At 49.2% G+C, this 20,038-nt stretch overlaps 9 protein-coding genes across 9 annotated transcripts; 7 read left to right on the top strand and 2 right to left on the bottom strand.

Moving 5' to 3' along the window:
* Positions 1–645: 645 nt before the first annotated feature.
* On the top strand, positions 646–3,826 carry N7508_006863 (DNA-directed DNA polymerase POL5; the record flags this gene model as incomplete). Its single annotated transcript, XM_058464929.1, has 5 exons — positions 646–999; positions 1,065–1,641; positions 1,705–2,513; positions 2,573–2,872; positions 2,927–3,826. 5 exons carry the CDS (start codon positions 646–648, stop codon positions 3,824–3,826), a joined length of 2,940 nt encoding a protein of 979 aa, XP_058318782.1.
* Positions 3,827–5,605: 1,779 nt separating this feature from the next.
* N7508_006862 (uncharacterized protein) lies at positions 5,606–7,696 on the top strand (the record flags this gene model as incomplete). Its single annotated transcript, XM_058464928.1, has 10 exons — positions 5,606–5,912; positions 5,978–6,164; positions 6,215–6,387; positions 6,445–6,672; positions 6,728–6,853; positions 6,911–7,026; positions 7,083–7,169; positions 7,221–7,337; positions 7,389–7,473; positions 7,524–7,696. 10 exons carry the CDS (start codon positions 5,606–5,608, stop codon positions 7,694–7,696), a joined length of 1,599 nt encoding a protein of 532 aa, XP_058318781.1.
* Positions 7,697–8,036: 340 nt separating this feature from the next.
* On the top strand, positions 8,037–8,378 carry N7508_006861 (uncharacterized protein; the record flags this gene model as incomplete). The annotated part of the gene is made up of 3 exons (XM_058464927.1): positions 8,037–8,138; positions 8,189–8,271; positions 8,324–8,378. 3 exons carry the CDS (start codon positions 8,037–8,039, stop codon positions 8,376–8,378), a joined length of 240 nt encoding a protein of 79 aa, XP_058318780.1.
* Positions 8,379–8,502: 124 nt separating this feature from the next.
* On the bottom strand, positions 8,503–10,277 carry N7508_006860 (alpha-N-arabinofuranosidase; the record flags this gene model as incomplete). The annotated part of the gene is made up of 6 exons (XM_058464926.1): positions 8,503–9,401; positions 9,451–9,550; positions 9,599–9,687; positions 9,744–9,871; positions 9,926–10,120; positions 10,171–10,277. The coding sequence occupies 6 exons, from the start codon at positions 10,275–10,277 to the stop codon at positions 8,503–8,505; spliced, it is 1,518 nt and encodes a 505-aa protein (XP_058318779.1).
* A 649-nt stretch (positions 10,278–10,926) lies between these two features.
* On the top strand, positions 10,927–12,763 carry N7508_006859 (sugar porter family MFS transporter; the record flags this gene model as incomplete). Its single annotated transcript, XM_058464925.1, has 7 exons — positions 10,927–10,953; positions 11,007–11,052; positions 11,103–11,178; positions 11,228–11,419; positions 11,494–11,737; positions 11,788–12,044; positions 12,094–12,763. The coding sequence occupies 7 exons, from the start codon at positions 10,927–10,929 to the stop codon at positions 12,761–12,763; spliced, it is 1,512 nt and encodes a 503-aa protein (XP_058318778.1).
* A 1,501-nt stretch (positions 12,764–14,264) lies between these two features.
* Positions 14,265–15,479, top strand: N7508_006858 (serine hydrolase domain-containing protein; the record flags this gene model as incomplete). The annotated part of the gene is made up of 1 exon (XM_058464924.1): positions 14,265–15,479. One exon carries the CDS (start codon positions 14,265–14,267, stop codon positions 15,477–15,479), a length of 1,215 nt encoding a protein of 404 aa, XP_058318777.1.
* Positions 15,480–15,743: 264 nt separating this feature from the next.
* On the bottom strand, positions 15,744–16,593 carry N7508_006857 (PSME3-interacting protein; the record flags this gene model as incomplete). Its single annotated transcript, XM_058464923.1, has 2 exons — positions 16,399–16,593; positions 15,744–16,282 (listed from the first exon to the last, which is right to left on the bottom strand). The coding sequence occupies exons 1-2, from the start codon at positions 16,562–16,564 to the stop codon at positions 15,744–15,746; spliced, it is 705 nt and encodes a 234-aa protein (XP_058318776.1). The 5' UTR covers positions 16,565–16,593.
* A 500-nt stretch (positions 16,594–17,093) lies between these two features.
* Positions 17,094–18,049, top strand: gcy1 (putative glycerol dehydrogenase Gcy1; the record flags this gene model as incomplete). The annotated part of the gene is made up of 2 exons (XM_058464922.1): positions 17,094–17,113; positions 17,176–18,049. 2 exons carry the CDS (start codon positions 17,094–17,096, stop codon positions 18,047–18,049), a joined length of 894 nt encoding a protein of 297 aa, XP_058318775.1.
* A 291-nt stretch (positions 18,050–18,340) lies between these two features.
* On the top strand, positions 18,341–19,753 carry N7508_006855 (uncharacterized protein; the record flags this gene model as incomplete). The annotated part of the gene is made up of 2 exons (XM_058464921.1): positions 18,341–18,393; positions 18,463–19,753. The coding sequence occupies 2 exons, from the start codon at positions 18,341–18,343 to the stop codon at positions 19,751–19,753; spliced, it is 1,344 nt and encodes a 447-aa protein (XP_058318774.1).
* Between the last annotated feature and the right edge of the window lie 285 nt (positions 19,754–20,038).

The following is a 20,038-nucleotide window of genomic DNA, read 5'->3' as shown; positions in this document are numbered from 1 at the left end:
TACGAGTGTGTTTTTTTTGAGTTGACTTTGACAGCTTCGAATACGAGGTGCTAGATGGTGGTTTTGGAGGTTATTGAAATTGTAAGTATGCTTTTTCGCGTCCTTTTTGGGCTTTCGGATTTCCGTCTTTGATGCATGTTTGAGGGGGTTTATGGTAGGTTTTGGTTGCTATAGATATTGGGTCTTTTGTTTTTGTTTACCTTTTCTGGGGCTGATCTTGTGAGAATGAGAGATAGGTGTCGTTATGTTTAACTTGGTGGTGTGGTTGCCAAGTGAGGTGCTCGATATATCTCTGAATTGAAGTCGAAGGCACTGGATATATATACTTCCACCAAATATCTGCCACTCTGCGCCACCAGATTTAAATGCTTCAGAGAGAACAGACAGGAGGCAGCTTAGATATATATACATCCATATAGTCCAACAGAGGAGAAAAAACCACTCTCCTCAACATCGTCTCCAAATCCTTATCGGCTTATCGATCCACGCTAGTCCCAAATAGGTTACAGCCCGAATTTTTCTCGACTCCAACGGCCGCAAGGAGGAACAACGAACGTGCTCACATACTCAAATTCAAGGCCTGAGAGAGGGCAATCCGACAACTGGTCGTATACACTCATCTCTCTCAAAACTACAACCACCACAATGGCTCCCAAGCGCCGTCGCGAAGGCTACAATATCGACGTGAAGCTGGTGGAGCTCTACGAAGACCTCGCCAGCGAAAAGGACGAGATCAGACTCAAGGCCGCCCAAGGTCTCGTCTCAGAATTCACTCCGGACAAGAACCCCGCCGATGAGCAGATTCAAAAGGTCCTTCGAAGACTCTTCCGCGGTCTCTGCAGTAGCCGCAAAGCAGCGCGTATCGGCTTCTCAATCGCCTTGACAGAGATCCTGACCCAGGTCTTCTCTACACCAAGAGAGACATCCCGATTTGGGTTTTCGGACGCTCTGAGTCTCTGGGAGAACCAGTCCAACTCGACCGGCAGCGAGTCGGGTCAGGTTAGTGGCTACTAATACTCTTTCTATAATGTCGCATACTAATTGTAACCTCTTTCTCGACATAGGAACAACGCGACCACCATTTCGGACGTCTATTTGGCGCTGAAGCAATAATCAAATCTGGCGTCCTGTTCCAGTCCACCGTGCCCTTCGAGCAATGGACCCAAGTCCTCGACCTTATTTTCGAGCTCGCCCAGAAGAAGCCCTGGATCCGAGAAGAATGCGGATGGATCATCTACCAGTGTGTTTATGATTTGGCCTCGCGAAAGATGGATACCAAGTATATTGAGTCTGCACTGGAACGCTTGTGCTCGTATGAGATTGCCCGGTCGCCTGAAGGTATTGCTATCTGGTTGGCAGCGAAGGATCTGTTCCCCAAGGCTAGCTTCCCGAGCAAGGTCTGGAAGCACGATGACCCGCTGGACACCAAGGAGCGCAGCAGTCTGTCTAAGATTATGAAGGAGTCTGGAGCCGCGAACAGTGAGGGCGAGAACAAGAACTCCGCGAAGTCGTCTGGTGTCTGGAACTCCAAGCTTCACTTTGCTTGGGATGCTGTTCTTTCTCGGACCAGTCTTGAGAAGGAAGAGAAGTCGAAGAAGGCTCGTTTGAGCTTTGCTGACTTCTGGACAGAGGTTGTGGACAGTGAGTACCCCTTGCAGCATTGAGATGATCTACGAAGAATACAAACTGACAAGCTATCCACAGACGGACTCTTTGCTTCCGCGTCCTCGGAGGAGCGCAAGTACTGGGGTTTCCTGCTCTTCGTTCGGGTCATCAACGATGGTGGTCCCCAGCAGGCCTCTCACGTCTTTACCAAGAACCTCATGCGCTGCCTCACCAACCAAATGGCTGTAGAGGACCGATACCTGCACCGCATGGCAGTCAAGGCCGCCAAGGCTATTCAGGCCCGTGTCTCCAAAGAGCCCGAATTTGCGGCCGTCGCAATCCGCGGTTTGATGGGAACCAGTGGCACACTCAACTTCGACCAAGCGACCAAAACCAAGACCGTTGAGAAGATTGTGGCCGAAGCCAACCACGAGGCCCTCGAGGAGATCGTCCCCTTCTTCGAGCAACTCATTCAGAAGCCGGGAACCACCGACGAGAAGACTGCTGCTTCTAATCGCCAATTCGTCGCCGGTCTCCTCCTCTCCATCGTGCGCTCCAAGGCATCCGCCAACGAAGACGATGCAGAGGACCTCCAGACTAGCCTTGAGCAGCTATTGTCTATTTTCGTGCGCTTCGCGTACTTCATGGATACTGGCAAGGGATCTTCCGCCCCCGAGCCGCCTCTTTCACAGGCCACACAGGAGCTGCTGCGCAACCGCATTAACTCTTGCTTGAACAGCCTTATCTCCAACCAGAAGTTCGCTGCTACTCTCCCATACGTGGTTGTGAAGCAGATCCGCGATGCTGCCAAGTCTGGCGAGCACGGAAAGTTCATCATTGATATCGATGATAAGCTGCAGGACTCTGTGAAAGCTGCCTTCAAGTCTCTGAAGAAGCTGTCTGGCAAGGTAAGACAATTCCCGCGCTTATCAATATTTGCCGTATTCGTATACTGACCGACTAACAGGAGAAGAAGGAGAAGGGCATGGCTGCTTTCAAGCTGCTCTACTCTATGACCATCATGCAGGTCTACAATGGTGACGCCGACGCAGTGTCTATGCTTGATGAGTTGGAGTTCTGCTCCACCAAGTTCCTTGGCGACAAGGAAAGCAAGAAGCAAGACACCGGCGACGCCTCCGACGCGCTTGTTGAGATTTTGCTCAGTTTCGCTTCTAAGCAGTCACAGTTGTTCCGCCGTATGAGTGAGCAGGTGTTCAGTGCGTTTGCTAACCAGATCACCGAGAACGGATTAGAGTCTTTGATTTCGGTATGTGAAACACTCCTTCCTACACCGAAATATACATCGTCTAACTGAGTATAGATCCTGGAAGCCAAGGAGAGTCTGGCTGGACAGCAAGAGATGTTCGAAGAGCAAGATGAATCCGGCGAAGAAGAAGGCGAAGAAGGCTCCGACGCAGAGATGATGGACGTCGACGATCTCGACAGCGATGTCGAAGTCGTCGAAGCAGGGGAAGGCTCCGACTCGGACTCCGACTTGGAAGAAGAAGAGGACGCAAATGAAGACGACGCCCTAGAAGTCGCCGCCTTCGAAGCCAAGCTTGCGGCAGCCCTAGGCACACACCGAGCCGACGAAGACCTCAACGCTGCCGAATCCGACTCAGACGCTGACATGAACGACGACGAGATGGACGAACTAGACGACAAACTAGTCCAAGTATTCCGCGCCCGCCGCCAAGAAACCTCCCACCGCAAAGACAAGAAGGACGCCCGCGAAAACATGGTCAACTTCAAGAACCGCGTGCTGGACCTCCTCGAGATTTTCGTCAAGAAGAGCCACTCCCGCCTCCTCACCCTCGACCTTCTCCTCCCCCTTCTCCGCCTCTCCCGCCGCTCAACCGTCAAGCAAATCGCTACAAAGGCCAACAATGTCCTGCGCGAGTACACAAAGGTCTGCAAGGGCAACTCCCTCCCCAAGATCGAAGACGATGCCCAGACAGAGGCGTTGTGGGAACTTCTCCGCTCTGTGCACAAGGAGGCTGGACATAGTGGCCCTATGGGCCATGCTACGGCTTGTAGCCAGGCTTCTTTGCTCGTCGTTAAGATTCTCGTTGCGCAGGATAAGAGTGCTATCGAGGGTGTTGTGGATGTCTATGCCCAGACACGCAAGGATCAGCTTGTTAGCACCAAGTGTCATGTGCAGCCGTCTTTCTTCTCTGAGTGGAATAACTGGTGTGTTTCTGCTAGTAAGCAATTGAAGTGAGGTGGTATGTTTGAAATAGAAGGGGAAGGAAGGAGTTGTGTATAGATGAAGATGATTCGTGCGATGTTGATGTTCATATTGATGTCATTTTATATGTAAAAGCTGGATGAATTATCTTTTTATGTTTATCTTTTTTCTCCTTCTCTTTTCCGTCTGTTCTTATTGCTTTGCTTGATGCCGTTTTTAGTAGACTTACTAGTCATCCCTGTGAACTCGGTCGGTTCGTCCGCCCTTGCATTCCCGTCATTCCTAGACATGCACATACCTCTTTACACTATACCTATCAAACCTAAGCTTTTCTAGTGAGTTTAATACTTTTATGGGCTAGGAAAAGGAAAAAAATTAAAAAAAGCATTGGCTATTCTGGTAAATTGGTTGTGGTTTGGCGAGAATATGCTAGGAATATATATATTCGGAAAGTTCTGACAACGGCCAACAAACATGATACATAGATAATTGCACATACTCCATTTCCCTCTGTGTCAATAACCTTAGAATCGACGAAGACCAGGTCGAAAACAGGTTAGACGCATGTTGGCTATCACATGACTACCTAGCCCTAAATGTAAGTGTCTTCCTGGGCTCTGTAAAACGTCTTTTGACTCATGATGCTCGCAAAACACAAGGAAAGGAATTACTAGTGCTATATCAATCAAGTTGTTATTGATGAAAAGGTGTCTCAATGTGAAATCTGTCCGGCAACTACAAGAACACTTGCTTCCCGCGACAAAATGAAGATCTGAAATCAACTCAACAACGGCTGTCTGATGCCCCGGCCCGCCAATTATGTCGCAAAGACGAGCAGATCACAATCCTTTGGCCCAGAGCAAAAACTTCATTATGATTGTGTATATAGTATTTGTGTAGCCCTAGCAACACTGACCGAGTCGAAGAGTGAAGGAGCATATTTACTGGTATGCGTTGTCCGCCAGAGACGACCGACTATCAGTTGACTGACCGTGATTGAAATCTAATAGTATCGATTCCAACAGAGCTTGTTATATATCAAACCCCAGCACATCTAGGTAATTATACCCCGAAGACAGGCTGTCAGAGTACGACAATTCCAGGTCTTAGACGACTGTTTGCTCCTTACTACACGATGGTCAGTCCTTCCACACTCGCAAATTTGTCTGATCCGATAAATTCAGCTAGGCACTCAAAAATGGGCAAAGAAGGGATCAAAAGCAACAAAGAAGGAGAGGCCACGTAAGGTCGCAAACGCAAACGTGCCTCGAATGGTACACTCCCTTATAGGAATTCGGATGGAAATTATTTATACTTTGTACCATTGTGAATAGATTTACGAGCGTTGCTGTACTAGCGAATTTAAAGAGCAACTCTCTCTTTATTAGCCACGAGGACTCGAGTTAAAACCATCCGGACATGACGCAAAATAAAGTCAGATTACGCCTTAGCACGCAACGAAATCATCCGTAGATTTCGGTTATTCCCCGAGAGTTGAACTGAACACCTGAGGTACATGATGTCCGGAAAATAGGTATCTACAGCAAATGGCGTGAATATTACGCAAGATGCGCCGTGGCATCGCAATACGCCTAGACGGGCTAGATCAGTCCCGACTCAGCAGCCTATTTACTATGAAATTTCAGAAAATAGTGGGAGATCCAGAGGCTTGGTAAGTGATGCGATCGCCAGGATTGCTGAGCACATCTCACTCCAAGGTATAAGACAATTATCTCTAGCATAGAGATACAGGACAGTTATCTATTTCTAGTCTCCGCGCTAGCTCTATTATTGAGCATCCCAGAAACTAAAATGGGCAACGCCGGAAACAATGGCCAAGTGACTGTATCTCTGGTAAACCGAGACATCGAAAATGTTTCCGGTGGCTCTTCCGATGATAGCGCAGTGAAACCAACAAAGTCATGGAAAGGCTATTTGTGGGATACGTGGGACCTTCCCCCGGATCAGCGATGGCTTCTTTTCAAAGTCGATGCATTTGTTCTCACATTTGCCTCGATTGGGTATTTTCTAAAGAATATCGATCAAACGAATGTCAACAATGCTTTTCTTAGTGGCATGGAAGAGGATCTGCAAATGTTTGGCAATCAACTCGTTACTAGTCAGTTTTGTCACCATGCAATATCTCTGTTCTTGGAAGTGTACTAACCTGCGGTATCACTGCAGGTACATCTATCTGGACTGTCGGCTACGTTATTGGCCAGATCCCTTCCAATATACTTCTCACAAGAGTATCTCCCCGTTGGGTTATACCCTCACTTGAGATAGGATGGGGTATTGCGACCATATGTACATCGAGCGTGAAGTCATACCATGCTCTCTATGCTCTTCGCTTCCTAGTCGGTTTCTTCGAGTGAGTTCCCTCCTGGTCAATCCAAGGTAGAATGTTCTGACACTTCACAGATCCGGTTTTTATCCAGGCATTCATTACCTTCTAGGATCATGGTATACACCCCGAGAAATCGGAAAGCGGGCTATGGTCTTTTGGCTAGCTGGTTCTGTCGGCTCCTTGTTTAGTGGCTTTTTGCAAGCAGCTGCTTATAAACATCTCAACGGGACAAATGGTTATGCAGGTTGTACGTACACTCCTTTAATTTTGTATTCAACGGCGCGCACGAACTAACAAACACAAGGGCGCTGGCTCTTCATTATCGACGGAATTATCACGCTCCCTCTCGCAGTCGCAGGCTATTTTTTCTTTCCCAACCTTCCTCAAGGTGGGAAGAAGTCATGGTGGATAACCGAGAAAGAGCATACCCTTTCATTGGAGAGGATGCAACTCATTGGTCGCGCTGGAAAGCAGCCTTGGACGAAGGAAAAGGCGAAGAGAATTCTTCTAAGCTGGCATACCTACCTTCTTCGTAGGTTATCGCACCCCCGGATCCATAAGCCGCTTTGAATCTGACAGTGGAATAGCTGTGTTATACATCGTTTGGAATAATGGTATACCCCAGGCCGGTATGGGTTATTGGCTTAAGAGCTTCAATGGCAACCCTGCACCGGTTCCAGGAAGATCATTTTCTGTCCCGCAGATTAATAATTGTGACATTTGATTCCCTTCTTTCAAGCCTTGCTCGTAATAGCTAACCAAATATCAAGTACCACTTCCCACGACCGGAATCTTCATTGTCATGGCGTTGATCTGGGGCTGGCTCTCAGACGGGCCATTCCGAGGTGCTCGCTGGCCATTCATCTATGCTGGTGCTGTGATCACTGTAAGCGGGTTCCCATCCCTTGTGTGTGATAATTGCTGACGCATTCTATCAAAAAGCTTCTCATGAGTGTTCTGTTACTCAAAGTACCCCTATACTCGGACATCAAGGGCCGAATGGTTGTATATTGGTTGAGTAATATTGGAGTATGTCAGATCCCACCTATGGTATATGAAACGCTCTAACAAGCTACATAGAACGGTGCAGGTCCTCTAATTCTGAGTTGGATCAACGAGATCTGCTCCGATGACACGGAGAAGCGAGCGCTGCTTGTCGCAATGGCGAATGACCTTGCTTACGTCGTCCAGGCGGTTGTCAGTTTTCCAAAAATGGATTGAGAAGTTTTGCACTGACAGATACAATAGGCTCCTAATTTCGTGTGGAAGACTACTGCGTTCCCCAGGGCTGCAAAGGGATACACCTGGTCGATCGTGCTCCAGATCCTACTCAGTAAGTCGGCTATAGATCTATATTTCTGACACCTGCTAATCGAAAGCTAGTTGTTGTCACTGCTGCTATTCAGTTCCTACTATGGCGGGATAGGAAAAAGGCAGCCGAGGCAGATCGGACGATACCCGCCGTGGACCCCGGTGATCCCTTGTCAACAGAGGACGAGGAGAGTCCTGGAAAAGATACAAGACAATCCAGGATCAAATATGTCAGTCAAGCATAGCGTTACGAGCCTTGTCAGTGAATATTAGTTTTATAGTTAGTGTGTAAGCTCCACAATACAGTACACATCAGATCTTGCCACATGCTAAGCCTCCACAACATCATATCCAGATCCAATAGAATCTTGATAAAAATATATTAACATACACCTGTTTCTCCCAAACTTGACATCATATCAAAGGCAATCAGACAAAAGAGGCGAATATCGAACGTCGTGATCGCCGATCAACGCTATACCCGATTGGGACACTACGTCATCGATGCGCGGCTTATATACGGCAGCCTGGACGACTTTCTTCTTCATCTTTCTTTGATATTCACATTCACATACACTATTCATCATGCCTCTTGTTGTACCGGGAATCAATTCCACTATGGGCGATAAGTCCGAGTGGGTCAACAAACTGATGGGCAAGACGATCGGCGATTCTAGTAATGAGACGGTATGTGGGGATTGAACATGGGAATGGATGGAAATCTAACTATTTGCTAGTCCTTTGCTAAGAAGGATCTTCCTGAAACTCATCGTGTTTTGAAGCCTGGTGATATGAAGACTATGGATCATAACCCGGACAGGTAATTTTTCCCCTGGACAGAGTGATGACGGTTACTGATCATATCTTCATAGACTCAACATCCACGTTAACGAAGAAGGCACTGTTCACGATGTCAACTATGGCTAGAGCATCATACACCTGCTAAACTTTTATGGTCCGAAAGAAGACTGAATTTATGTATCAATTTCTTATCTAATAATCACTTGACATCTATAGAGAAAGTCTATCACCATATCCCAACCAAAGAAACCTACTCAGCCTTCCATCTGAGCAGAGTAAGCGAGTGCTTAGGGAAGACATAAGCACCCTTTCCAGTCCAAACAGTCTCCTCAACACTCACCTCCTCAGCACCATTCATATTACTAGCAGCGACATTGGCCCCAGTAACAGTAAACACAGTAACATCACCAGTAGCCCCCTCAACAACACTCTTCAAATCCTTCTCATCAGAAATATTCACAACAGCAACATTAACAAACCCATCCTCACCAAGCACAGCACTAACATCCAGCCAAGGCGTATCCTTCGCGCTCCGAATCCACTTGGGCAATGTCTCTCCCTCATAAGTTCCACAAGAAACATGACTAGCAATAGTCCAGCCACGCATGTACCGCGAGAACAAATAAAGCGGCCACCAAGTCGTCTGTTTCGTGATTCCCTCAGGGGTGGTCATCAAAGGCGAGATGACATTAACAGTCTGCGCAATACACGCCATACCGACATCCTTGCTCTTACGAATGAAGACGTTTAACCAGGCCGCGACGGCAAGAGCATCGGATAGATTATAGTTCTCCTCTGCGCCCTTGCTACCCTCTGCACGGATCGGGTCCCACACATTCCACTCGTCGAAGCAGATGGTCGGGCGAAGCTGTTCTGGTGGGACACCGTTCTCGGCGCGCGCGAGGTCGATTAGCGCGGATGTGATTTCGATTGCGCGCTCTGCTGCTAGGGGCGCTGTTACGTTTGGTAGGTGCTCTGATGAGGATGTGTAGAGGTGGATGCTGTGCATGTCGATTAGGGGGACTGCGCTAGTTGAGAGGGCTGAGTGGGCTGGCACGAGGCAGTGCTTTAGGGTGTAGTAGTCCCACGACGCGGTGCCATCTTGGCCACAGAGGATTAGGATGAGGCTTGGGTCCAGGAGTTTGAGGGCTGGAGAAATGTTAGGTTGGGTATTTGAGTGTGATGGTGGTGGCATTACCTTTGGCCCATTGGATGGCCTTGTGGGCATATGCCTCCTTGGTCATTTGCTCGACTTGCCAGGGACCCCATGTTTCGTTTCCGAGGGCCCAGTATTTGACCTGAGATTGTTAGCGCATTGAAATATAGAATGTCTCGTGAGTGCATACATTGTAAGGCTCCTCGCGGCCATTTTTCCGGCGCAAATTGGCATAATATGTATTGCCAGTTCCATTGCAATACTCAACCCATCCCAAAGCTGCATTGATTCCCGATTAGCACCAATTCAAACCAATGAATCGAGTAACAACATACCTTCATCCAAAGTACCAGTTCCAAAATTAAAGCAAAGATAAGGCTCAGTTCCCAAAGCTTCACACCACTGCATGAACTCATCGGTACCAAATTGATTGGTCTCAGTTCCAAGCCAAGCAAGCTCAGGTCTATGAATAGTCAGCTCACATGATCATAGTACTGAGAAGGCAAGCCAAGCATACCTAGATGGACGTTCTTCCTTGGGGCCAACACCATCAAGCCAGTGATAGGTCGCGCAGAAGTTACCACCGGGGTATCGAACGACAGGGATGTTGAGCCCCTTCAACGCCTCCAGGACATCCGTCCGGAATCCTTTCTCATCGGATAGCGGGTTCCCAGGGTCATAGATGCCGCCATAGATACAACGTCCCATATGCCTATGAAGATGTTAAGTCTGTGTCATGCAATGTTCGCTTGACAAACTCACTCAGTGAAACCGGCATAGATGTTCGGGTTGATCTTCGAGATGCGCCGAGAGGGATGGACAGAGATGACAGGCGTCTCATGATCTGCCAGTTTGGTCAAGGTAGTCATTTTGACGTTGTTTCTACGAATTTACAACAGTAGAGAGCAGCTTATAGATTCGAATTGCGACTCTCAAATAGATATGATAACTTCCACAGCATTCAAGAAATAAATAGCAGAAGAGAAGTGGCCTCTGTAAGCGGCAAAACTCCTGCGGGGAACATCGTGTTGTCAACCACACGATGCTCATTGTGGCTAGCAAGCCTTTGGCCAAAAGCTATCTAGGACGCGCCAAGCTGGAAAAACCTCGGCAGTTACCCAATAAACCGACAAGCGAGACTCCTCAACTCGAATCCCGAAATCGAGACAGTTCTTCCGTCAATCACCGCGCGACCTACATGGCGCCACATTTCTGAATCCCTGGCCCCGCAGAATTGAAATTCTTCCGATTCCAGCACGGCTGTTAGCATGGACGAAAATGTGCCTGATTTTTTGTTGCCGAGACGCCTGTCACATAGGGTTAATCTTTCCCGGGCTAGCTCGGTTAATTGAGCATGAAGCATACGATGGCCCTAGCTGGTGGCTTCGCCTAAGCTCTTTGTTCCGAGTCTGGCTCAGTTGTTAACTGATGGAGTATATCTAGGGATCATCGCCCCGGAGAACGCGGTGATATGTGGAGATCCCCAGATTTCTTCCCCATACTTTGATTTTCATCACCATGCGTCTTTCGCCAAAGTGGTACCAAGTAAGGATGATGTCTTCATCTATCTGCTTGTGGTCGTGCTGATAGCTCTATAGTTCCTGGTTGGCGTGTTCGCCTCGCTGGGTTCTTTCCTGTATGGATGTTAGTATCATCTCCCAAGTCTTGGAGGGTTTATTCTTACACGATTCTAGATGACTTGGGTGTTATCGCCGAGGTTATCATCTGTCAATCATTTACATCAAAGTTTACTCCTACCGATACCCAGAGGTATGTTCACATTCTACAAACTGGCTATCCCTTGCCAACATGTCTTCAGCGGTCTGGTAGTATCACTGTTCACAGCCGGTGCTTTCTTCGGTGCCGGTGCCGCTGGTCCCAGTGGTGATTACCTCGGCAGAAGGCGCACTATTTCGCTGGGATGCTTGGTCTTCTGTCTGGGAGGTGGCCTCCAAACCGGCGCCCAAACCATCGCCTATCTATACAGTGGACGTTTCCTTGCTGGATTCGGGTATGTCACTTACACTCCTGGAGAGCCCTCGGGAGATATGCCTGAGAAACAACCGGGCTAATTCATATCGCTAGTGTCGGCTTCCTCACCATGATGATTCCCCTGTACCAAGCCGAGATCTGTCACCCTAGTATCCGTGGCCGAGTAACAGCCCTGCAGCAGTTCATGCTGGGTGTTGGTGCTCTATGTGCTTCCTGGATCTCCTATGGAACATACATTGGATTTTCGCCTGACAATCACGCCCAATGGCAATTGCCTCTGGGTTTGCAGGTTGCTCCTGCTGTGTTCCTGGGTCTTTTGATCATGTTCTTCCCCGAGGTAAATTCCGCAAGCCCTTCTCCAGTCATGCACTATCTAACAGAGTTCAGTCCCCTCGCTGGCTCATTGACCACGGCAAGTCCGAAGAAGGTTTGAAGACCTTGGCCAAGCTCCACGCTCATGGTGATGAGAACGACGCCTGGGTTCAGGCAGAGTATGCCCAAATCCAGGAGAGTATCAACTTCGAGCATGAGAACGAGGCCAAGTCATACATGGAGCTCCTGACTCAGCGCTCCTCGTTCCGTCGGCTGTTCCTTTGCTGTGCCCTTCAAGCCTCTGTCCAGATGACCGGTGTATCTGCTATCCAGTAAGTTCTCTCAGCATCCATCGAAAGTAAAGCGCTAACACGAGACTAGATACTACTCTGTCACGATCTACGAGCAAATTGGAATCTCAGGCTCCGACACCCTCCGCTACCAAGCCATCAACTCAATCATCGCCTTGATCGCCCAATTCCTTTGCATGATGTTCATCGACCGCTTCGGTCGTCGCTGGACATTGATCTCAGGAAACCTAGGCAACATGGTAACATTCATTATCGCAACAGTTCTCCTCGCCCAGTTCCCTCCGACAACAACAAACACCGGCGCCCACTGGGGCTTCATCATCATGACCTGGCTCTACAACTTCTCCTTCTCAGCAACCTGTGGCCCCCTCTCATGGATCATCCCAGCAGAAGTATTCGACACGAAGACCCGTTCCAAGGGTGTTTCCATCGCGACAATGACCTCGTACGCATTCAACACTATGATTGGACAGGTGACGCCCATTGCCATGACAAACATCCAGTACCGGTTCTACTACATCTTCGTTGTTTGCAACTTTACCAATGCGCTCTTCTTCTACTTCCTCTTGCCTGAGACGAAGAAGGTGCCTCTTGAGGAGATGAATGCCATGTTCTCTAATGCGCCTTGGATTGTGCCTTTCAGCAAGAGAGAGGATTATATCAGCCATGATCTCGAGCGCAAGGTAGAGGAGCAGGAGACTAAGCAGAGTGCTATGCATTTCGAGGTTGAGGAGAAGTGATGATTGATGTTTTGGAAGTCTTATACTTGTATACTCTGATTGATGTACTGGTATCCGTGTATTTTTGAACTATGAGTTGCTAGCGCGTGTTCCTTCTGCCATGAAGGAATATAGTTGCCCGAAGAAATGATGTTGTCTATGTATTTGATCTCATCTGTCTTTACGTTGTAGTACTCTGTCCTTGTCGCCTTTTGTTCAGTAGAAATGAGCACGCCCCTGAGCGACCTGATCCATTCACTAAGTCTGAGCTGAGTCAAGGAGCTGAATAAGTTCAATAAAATGCATCTGGATCTCATCCTAGTAAACTGGATGCTACTTGACTACCTAATCAGCAAGTTTGTTGGCTCTCTCTTCAAATTAATGAATCTGAATAACCAATTATACTACGCGTGTGAGAATGCAAATGGAATAGAAGTGTATCTGTAGTCGGAGAGTTGAGTAATCGTTAATTCACTAGGCTTGAGAGTGGCTGTGGAGTATATCCACTATAAGTTGGAGTCGAAGATCATTTGGAAAAGCCATTAAGGCACACTCTCCGAGTCGACTCTACTTGCAAAGTAGAGCAACGTATACGTTTATGAGACTTAAGCTTTGCGAGTACCCCACAACCACTGACGACCTCTGACGTAAACCCCATAGTTCCACGTTGTATACACCACGTCCGAGCCGACATTGTGGGGTCGGGGGTAATTCTCCCGATCACTAGTCCAATGTCTAACCAGACCCGGGAAGCGGGTTTGAAATCACCGAATGTAATTAGAGAAGCTATTCATTCGGACTGCAAGGTTATCCCGGGTCTTAGTTACTAACCTTGAAGCTAATGCGTCCCCTAAACTACCTTCCTTACAAGTGCTCGACCCGAGGCCCTTTAGCTTCAGTGACTATGTCCAGCATCTATGTCAAAGACCCTAACACCCACCACGGCAGACGATATATGCCATGTATAGTGACCTGTGTATACTCCTGCATCTTTAAGAGGAGCCATGGAGACTAGAATAATTGATTGTGTTTCTCGAATGATTAGGTATTGCCTCGCATCGACATACAGGATGATCTCCTTGTTCTTCTTCACCATCATCATGAATAGATTTTATTACTTGATTGAACGAGATAGCTCTTGGATGGCATTTCATAGGAGCTGGAATCCAGAACGGGGCCCCTATCTTTAGCCCCGGTCCCCAGGCATCCATCTCCACAAGTGCATGACAATATGGCTGCCTTATCCCAATGTGAAGCCAATGGTAATTTATGTGCTCGTGTGCAACACCATATGGTCTCTTCCGATTGGCCCACAATGGAAGCTTGTCGGCGTCCCAAAAGAGGTTAGTAACCGGGGTACGGGTGCCGCCTGCATGTACGTATTCTCACTTGCATTGTTTCATCCTTCAGTCAACAGTGATAATCTATACAGCAAATATCCTAGTCTGCAGAACATAAACGAGACAACCTCCCACCCGTGGACTCGAAGAACCTTTACATCGATCCCAGCTTTAAGCCTAAAATGACAACTATCGAAGAAGCCTTCCAAGCAGCAATCGCTTCCAAAAAGATCAATGGCGCCGTTATATGCGCCAGAAGCAAAAACGGATCCTTCAGCTACAACAAAACCATGGGCGAACGCACCCTACTTTCCGGTGAAAAGAAACCGCAACAACTAGACGACATGATCTACCTAGCCAGCGCAACAAAGTTCATGACAACCATCGCCGCAATGCAATGCGTCGAAGACGGCCTATTGAGTCTAGATGCCGATGTCTCGCCCCTCTGCCCAGAACTAGGCTCCAAACAAGTTCTGACCGGATTCACAGAGGATGAATCCAAGTCCCCAATCCTGGAACCAGCGAATCGACCTATTACACTCCGCATGCTACTGAGCCACAGTTCAGGCGTGACATACCATTTCCTCGACCCGAAGATCGGAGCATGGCGCGAGAGATATGCACTCCCGGGCGAAGACGAGAAGAGAAATGTCGAAGAGACATTCTCCTACCCGCTCAGTTTCCAACCTGGCGAGGGGTGGATGTATGGAGCTGGTCATGACTGGGCTGGGCGCATTATCGAGCGTGTTACTGGCCAGACTTTGTGTGAACGGATGCAAGAGCGGATGTTTACGCCGTTGGGGATTACGGATGCGCAGTTTTACCCTGTTACCCGTGACGATCTGCGGGAACGACTTGTTGATCTTAATCCTGATGATGTTGAGGGTCTTGGGCGGGCGGTTCTTGGGGGTGGAGGCGATATTAATAAGCGGTCGAAGGGGGATTTCGGGGGACATGGATTATTCATGATGGGGCCTGATTTCGTGAGGATTTTGGGATCATTGTTGGATGGGGATGGGGTTTTATTGAAACAGACTACTATTGATGGGATGTTTGTGCAGCAGCTTGGAGAGCAGGCTGGTAAAGATCATTTGGAGAAATTGGATGGGCCTATTGGGCCATTCTTTCGGATTGGGGTTGAGCCTGAGGTTAAGGTTGGGTATGGGATTAGTGGGATTTTGACTCTTGAGGATGTTGATGGGTGGCAGGGGCAGGGGACTTTGAGTTGGGGTGGGGGGTTGACGTTGACTTGGTTTGTTGACCGGAAGAATGGGCTTTGTGGTGTTGGGGCTATTCAGTCTGCTTTGCCTGTTGATGTGGGCTTGGTTCTTGAGTTGAAGCAGGTTTTCCGGAAAGATGTTTATCGCAAGTTTGCTGAGTGGAAGTCACAGTCGTGATTTATATAGGTCGGTACAAATCTGTCTATGGAAGAGCTAGTAGGATAGCTTTGATGAAGAGGACCAACAAGATATACGTGTGCCTTCTTGTGCATAATAATACGTTGATATAATTTGAGAACAAGATTCCGATGAAAGGGACTAGTAGAGTAGATCATTCGCTAAATCTGATGTTGGAGTATACAGTTCAGGTTGGCCCAGTAGGATACCTGCTTGGAAATTATGTATGAAGGGGACCAATATGGCTTGGTCAACTAGAATGCATCACTCTGAATCAGAGCTATAACCTGCCAGGCCGAGTGAGACCGGGACTGGTTTCGCTGGCGGCTTTTGTGGTTGATTCTGCTTGGGTTTCGCAACGGCCTTGGGGGTCGTAGATGGGGTGGTTTCACTAGGCTTGGGATTCTGCTGCGTTGCCTGCTTGGGCTTTGATGCGCTGTCAGCTTCGGGCTTCTTTGACTCCTTTTCTTGAGGTTTGTTCTCGGTCAGTGAAGCCTTGCGCTTCTTCCCGGGAATCAAAAGATCCTTCTGCTTGTCGCGACGCCTCTTGCGCGCAGGTGCAGCCCATTCTTCTTCCTCCACAGGTGTAACATCCGACGACGTTGGTCCAAGTAGAGCCTTCTCGGCCTCTTCGCGCTGTCGACGGAAGGCCTCTAGCTGATCAGCTGTATCGCGCTTTACCGCAGCCTCCTGGGCTCTTGTGGATTCAAGGACGGAATCCAGAAATTCGACCTCGTCTTCATCCAACGAACGGAACTGGTTCTTGAGTCGGGCTTTCTCCTCAAAAGCTTCTTGTTTGGCCACTATATTATAACCGCGGGAAATTACCCTAACACGTCAGTCTGAGTTCCTGGGTCCGTTGGTCGCATTCTCTGCGATTGCAGGGTGCAGACAAGCCTCATCGCCAAGTTAGTCTCACTTTTGTTCCGCTCCAGGACCTCAAAGAGGCTTTTGCCGTCATCCTGTTTGCCTATCTCGGCCTTTCGCCTCCGCTCCTCCTCCAGCTCTTGTTGCGCTTTGAGCCATTCATCGTCCCGCTCGATCGGTTGCTCGTTGGTTCCGGCTGAAACGAATCCCGAAGACATGACGCCGATCGGGATAAAGTGGAAAGGCTACGGGATCCAAGACTCGGGTATAATGCAGGTGCACGGAACGTGTTAATTATCCGGGACCGGCAGAAAGGTGGGTGAATGGACCGAGCGAATGACGAAGTTGTGTCTCTTGCCGGGTGAAGGCGAACGAGAAAGTTCTGGAAAGGGAAGTTTCACGGCGCGCGAGTCCAAGGCGGAGCCAATTGGGGTAAATGTTGTACAGTCAGCAGTGGGCCTGGCTATTTAGCCGGAATGCAAAGTGATGACGGAGATGCAAATAGTGGGCTACAAGGACTATAGTACTCCGTGAGTTATGGATATCAGTCGGGTAATTACTGATAATAACACCTTTATTCTTTGGTTGGAGTAACAGCGTAGTAGTGTGTATTGTAAGCCTTCCCCACTACCCCTCTGAGATCATTGCTCTTGGACCTGCCCACTTTATGATGCCTCACATTATAAAAGACCCCTACCCCCCCCCTATACCTTGGATCCCCCATCAATCCAAATTCATACATCCAAAATGTCTAACCAGCACACCGAGTGAGTCCTAACTGAAGTCAATGCGCAGAGAGTATCATATATTAACCGCTCTCGCTCAATAGAAAGACCTACACCCTCAACACCGGTGACAAGATCCCTGCCATCGGTCTTGGAACATGGCAATCCAAGCCCAATGAGGTCCGCATCGCTGTCCGCGATGCCCTCCTCGCTGGATACCGCCACATTGACACTGCCCTGGCTTATGGCAACGAGGCCGAGGTCGGTGCCGGTATCAAGGATTCCGGCGTGCCCCGCGAGCAGATCTGGCTCACCACCAAATTGGACAACCCCTGGCACAAGCGCGTGAATGAGGGTATTGAGTCCTCTCTCAAGGACCTTGGGACCGACTACGTCGACCTCTACCTCATTCACTGGCCCAGCTCGACCGACCCCAACGACCTGTCCAAGCACTACCCTGACTGGGACTTCATCAAGACCTGGCAAGACATGCAGAAGCTCCCTGCCACTGGCAAGGTGCGCAACATTGGTGTTTCTAACTTCGGCATCAAGAACATGGAGAAGCTCCTCAGCGACCCCAGCTGCAAGATCGTCCCCGCCGTCAACCAGATCGAGCTGCACCCCAACAACCCCTCCCCCAAGCTCGTTGCCTACAACACCTCCAAGGGCATCCACTCTACCGGCTACTCCTGTCTGGGCTCCACCGACTCTCCTCTCTACAAGGACCCCACTCTTCTGAAGATCGCCGAGAACAAGGGCAAGACTCCCCAGCAGGTGCTCCTCGTCTGGGGTATCACCAAGGGCTGGAGTGTCATCCCCAAGTCTGTTAACAAGGCCCGTATTGAGGGTAACCTTGACATCAACGGCTGGGAGTTGACTGCTGAGGAGGTTAACCAGCTGGATAACCTAAAGGACCGCTTCAAGGTCTGCGGTGATGCCTGGTTGCCCGTCAAGGTCTTCTTCGGCGATGACGAGTAAATCTGTTATGATGATGTTTTATGAAGTACATAGGCTTTAGATACCAAAAGAACCATTTTGTTATACCAGATAGTACCCCGCCATGACCGTAGCGAACGAGACAAACAATGGAGTACTAAGCTAAATTGGGATGCAAAATCAGTGACTTGTCACGCGAGTGGCGTTGCACCGCCACTGTGGGTCACGCCTGAGGCGGAGAGATAAGGGTGTATACCCCAGCGTCATCAGGCATCTCTCCTCCTTCATCCGTCTCACCATCCTTACTAGGATATACATCTCTCAACTCTCAGCATGGCGCCTCCAAATGGGCACCTGCTGCTCCCCAAGATATGGAGAGCAGCTAGGTACGCATATCACTTCCTGTCGCCTCCTTATCGAGGAACAATGACAGTCATCAACTAATACCATCCTAGGTTTGCCTATGAAAAGGCTTCCAAGGCCATTCGGTCTAAGTTACCAGAACCACAATACAAACCATTGCGATATCAACCAGCCTATGCCCGCATCAACCGCCAGCCAATCAGTCGTGCCGCTGCCATCCGTCAAGCCCGCAGTCGCCACTTCTCGACTCGTGCCGCGGGTGCTTTCACCTCTGCGATTAGATCTACATTCGGTGCCGAAGGTACCGCACATGCCACTTCTCGCATTGCATCCAGCATTGGTCGACTGAGCAGCCGCGCACCCTTTGCTTCCACCCTCCGTCCCAATCTGACCGGTGGTACTCTCGGCCGCACTGCAGGAGGGTACGCTGTTGGAGCAGGTCGCTTTGGCGGAGCCAGATACTTTTCTCATGGTCCTGCAGCCCCGGCACAGGTTATTCAGAATGTGTCCCAGGGTGTCCGTGCCTTCTTCCTGTCTGGTCAGAAGGTTCGATTCGATGGGATTGATCCCAGCACCGGTGAGAAGCGGTACAAGGCTGTCACCGTTCTCCAGGACCAGGCAGAGCGCAAGATGAACTCCATCCCGCGCAACACCCCTGGCTCGTACCTTGACTTCCAGGTTTCTCCTACCGTCACTGCATTCGGTGCTTTGGGCGGTCTCGCTCAGACTTCGTCGGCCCCATGTGACACCCTAAACTCCGAGGGACTCATGGATCTCCTCTCTGCCGACTTTGCTCGTGCCCTGAAGGATTTCGCGGCTATCATGAATGATCTTAAGCGTTTGTCGTCGCTCGGTGATCTCCCGATCACCCTTCACGAACGATCAACCATACGGGTACGTTTCCCAGGCTGCGACGCAGACACAGTGGAGCGACTGTGTGATGAAGCCGGAGTTCAGCGGGGTCGCATCGTCCAGGATGAAGACTTTGATCTTCGCACTGGTGCCGATATGGCTTTATTGTTTCCCTTCGCACCCAGCGTTGCACCGTCCCCTGACACCGACTATTATTTCGAAAAGGCTCCCAAGATGAAGACCCAGTATCCCCAGGATTTGGACTGGCATGGAATGATGACACCCTCTTCGCCGGGTGTTAGCCGTGACTCTGGAAATGCTATCAGCTTCGAGGATAGTCAGCTCTATGGTGCCAATCCCTGGAGAACCTCGTCTCAAAGCTATTCCAGTATCAATGTCAGTGAGCTTGGCGATCAGCCTTTCTTCCCAGAACTCTCCAGCGCTGGTCTGCCAGAGAGTACGTCTGCTTACGAAGGCGTTGAGGGTATCTACAAGTTCCTGGCTGAATGTGATCGTGCCCAGCGTTCATGACCGACGGTTAGATATCGTTTTGGCTTTATACTTTCATTTTAATTTTCTTTTTATCTCGTTTTTCTCTTAATTGCGTTGGATATATCCTAGGCTGAAACCGGATCCACATGATGATACTGATACCACTCCACTCTTTACTGTTCCTTTACGTCAACATTTGCTCGATCGAATGAATATTTTGACTTGACATATACAAATGTTTCACAGGTTCCCTTATAAGGGTCAAAGAGTAGAACTGTAGGCGAGAGTGCATATGTCACTTCCGCGTTCGAGGAACGGCCCGAG

This window comes from Penicillium antarcticum (genome assembly GCF_028974205.1).
Source record: "Penicillium antarcticum strain IBT 31339 chromosome Unknown utg000006l_segment0_segment0, whole genome shotgun sequence".
Lineage (NCBI taxonomy): Eukaryota > Fungi > Ascomycota > Eurotiomycetes > Eurotiales > Aspergillaceae > Penicillium > Penicillium antarcticum.
Note: the sequence above shows the minus strand (reverse complement) of the source record. Positions and strands in the feature narration are given on the sequence as shown.